Below are 2,784 nucleotides of genomic sequence, written 5' to 3'. Positions count from 1 at the left end.
CCTTCCGTCTCGTCCTTTGGCTTCTCGGCGATCTCTGGTTTCACTCAACCGACTTTTTTTTTTTTTTTTTTTTCAAAAACTTCCACGATAAACCACCACAATCGACACCGCCGAGCATCGACGACAGCCCCGACGAACCCCAACAGACTCCCACGATTTCCGACGGCAGACAGGCACCATCCCCGGGGCGATCTCCCCCACTCAACCCCCCGACGCGGTGAGCCAGCCCAACAACCCCATCCGCCATGCGCCTCACCAAGGCCCCGCGATGGAGGGCGGCGAGCCGCAACTCGGACAAGGCCTCCGTCCTCACCTTGCTGGGCATCTCTGAGCTCCTCAAAATTCGCGGGAAATGGTCTCTGGCGCTGCGTCTTGGAAACTTTGCTCTGAATCAATCCCGCGGCCTGGGCACCCTCACCGAGGGCCTGGCGCTGTTGAGCGTCGGCCATGCCTACCGCAACCAAACCCCGGAGGATTGGATCTCGGCACAGCACCACTTGCGCATGGCGAAGCTACTTCTCGAGGGGCTGCCGGAAAGCGAAGACCAGACATTTTATCTGATGCGCGCCGTGCTGCTGCTCGGTGACACCCTTGTGCGCCGCGAGGACATGGGTGACATTGCCGAGGCGGAGGAGCTGGCCCACTTGGCGGAGAGGTTACTGCGCAAGAGCAGAGAACGACCTGGCAAGACCTTTCGCTGGACGTTATTCACAGGATCATGGCGCGACTTTTGCTTGCATTCAATGGTCGAGTTGGGCGAGATCTACTACTACACCAGCCGTTGGGCAGAAGGCGAGAAGCTGCTGCGCGAATTGGTTCCCACGCTCGTGAAAAGGAGGGGCAAGCGCCACGTCACAACCATTGAAGCGCAGCGTGATTTGGCAAGCATGCTGGTCAACCAGGACAAATACGAGGAGGCCGAAATGGCCTACCGAATAGCCAGGGATTGGAACGAAGACGTCCCGGTTTTCGGACATGAAGAGAAGGCCGCCATCGACTACAATATCGCCATGTGTCTTTCGGAGCGCGGCAAAGATAAGGAAGCGAGGGACGAGATTGCGAATATGGATCTGGCAGCCGACCTGCTGCACTACGCCAACGGTGAATGGACGCTCAAGCTGGCACGATTGACGAGCTTACGACTCAAAAAGTATGATGAGGTGATTGGTCTGTGCAGGAGATTCCAACGAGTACTGGACGAACACAGGGCGAGGTTCGGCATCTGCAGCCCGGTGACCTTGAGGAATATGGAGGACCATGTCACGGCGCTCAAGGCGCTTCGCAGATGGGACGAAGCCATCGTTATTCTACGTGACATGTGCAGGCGCGAAGCCAGCGACGTCGCGCGCGTAGTTGAACAGACCCTGGAAACTCGGATCAACCTCGCACACACACTCCGTTCCGCAGGACATCACGAGGAAGCAGCATATGAATACCGCAAGTGTCTCGAGATCGAGCGTGCAGCATCCGACGACTACAGGGACGAGGCGCAGATCAGGAATATTCTCAAGTACCTGGCGTATCTATACGAGCTGGCGGGCGACAAGATGAATGCGCTGATTGCGTATGCACAGCTTCAAAGAGAGTATTGGGCCCGACCAAGTCAACACCGCAATTTCATCAAGTACGAGTGGTGTCGGGGCAAAATGTTTATGTTGCAAGGGCGATGGGAGCACGCGTTGAAGATGCTTCTCAGCGCCTTGGCGGTGAAGAGGGGTGTTGAGACGGCGGTGGCCATCATCACCGGCTTGCCCATCGAGGCTGTCCATGCGATGCAGCCAGGCCGAAGGATACCCGAACCGACGCAGCCCGAGATTCTCGAAGTCGACGACGAAATGGATGAGGACCAGAACGCTTTGGAAAAGGTCGATACCACCGGCCAAGTGGAAGTAAAAGAGCTCGTCTTGGACGAGGAAGAAGCGGATGCCGCTTGGGACGAGGTCGACTGGTGGGAGGAGGTCATCAAGGACGCTGTCGACGCTGTCAGACGAGAGCAACCGTTTCAAGCGTGCACCCCTCTCGACGAGGCAGACTCCGAAGTCGACGACGACGAGATCCAGGAGACGGTCGATGCTGTTTTAACGATGAAGAGCGGGTATCCCGCCGTGCCAGCGGGCGATGAGTGGTCGCAGCCGCAGTGGCCGAGGTTACCCGATACGTATGAGGAGTTGGTCGTACAGCAGAGGAGGGTAACGGAGGAGGAGAGGCCGTGGGCCGCGTGAGGTGGACAGGACGATTTATGAGTATATGGGCATCCAGCAAGGAGGGCTTGTTTTTTCTTGGGTTGTTAATGAGTGGGGTGGCTAGTCCCTATGTCAATATGAAGACTTGATACCAGATTTACATCAAAATTCCTGTGGCCGATGGTCCTCGAAAGTGATCGTGACTAGGATATTGCCTGGGGCTTAAAATCTCCGACGGAGGCGGGAAACCCCTTTTCTCCTTGGCAAGAAGGCCCAAATGGTGAGGAAAGTATACCGTTCTGTTTCTGCCGTGAAAATACAGTGGCCATGCAACCGTTCAGGTGAGAATTCTGAAGCATTACGATCAACAGCGGCTGAAGAAAAAGGAGGCGCGGTATATGAGACAGGATAATCGCGAGCTGAAGTCCAGGGATGATGGACAGCAGGGATGTGGCGAGTGCGGAACCGAATCCGAACGAACGGGGGTGGTGGCTGGCTGGTTTGGGGAATCTGTCACGGATGTGGCATTTGTGGAGAATCCACATCGAAACTTCACACTACAATGGGATCACGCGGATCTGAAGCTATTGGCTGATGAGCC

General features: G+C 56.2%; 1 protein-coding gene across 1 annotated transcript; it reads left to right on the top strand.

The window, feature by feature from the left end:
• Positions 1 to 245: 245 nt before the first annotated feature.
• On the top strand, positions 246 to 2,222 carry CGGC5_v001706 (uncharacterized protein; the record flags this gene model as incomplete). The annotated part of the gene is made up of 1 exon (XM_032025198.1): positions 246 to 2,222. One exon carries the CDS (start codon positions 246 to 248, stop codon positions 2,220 to 2,222), a length of 1,977 nt encoding a protein of 658 aa, XP_031878250.1.
• Between the last annotated feature and the right edge of the window lie 562 nt (positions 2,223 to 2,784).

Source organism: Colletotrichum fructicola (genome assembly GCF_000319635.2).
Source record: "Colletotrichum fructicola Nara gc5 chromosome Unknown KSG_Nara_v1_contig01, whole genome shotgun sequence".
In the NCBI taxonomy this organism is placed as follows: Eukaryota; Fungi; Ascomycota; class Sordariomycetes; order Glomerellales; family Glomerellaceae; genus Colletotrichum; species Colletotrichum fructicola.
Note: the sequence above shows the minus strand (reverse complement) of the source record. Positions and strands in the feature narration are given on the sequence as shown.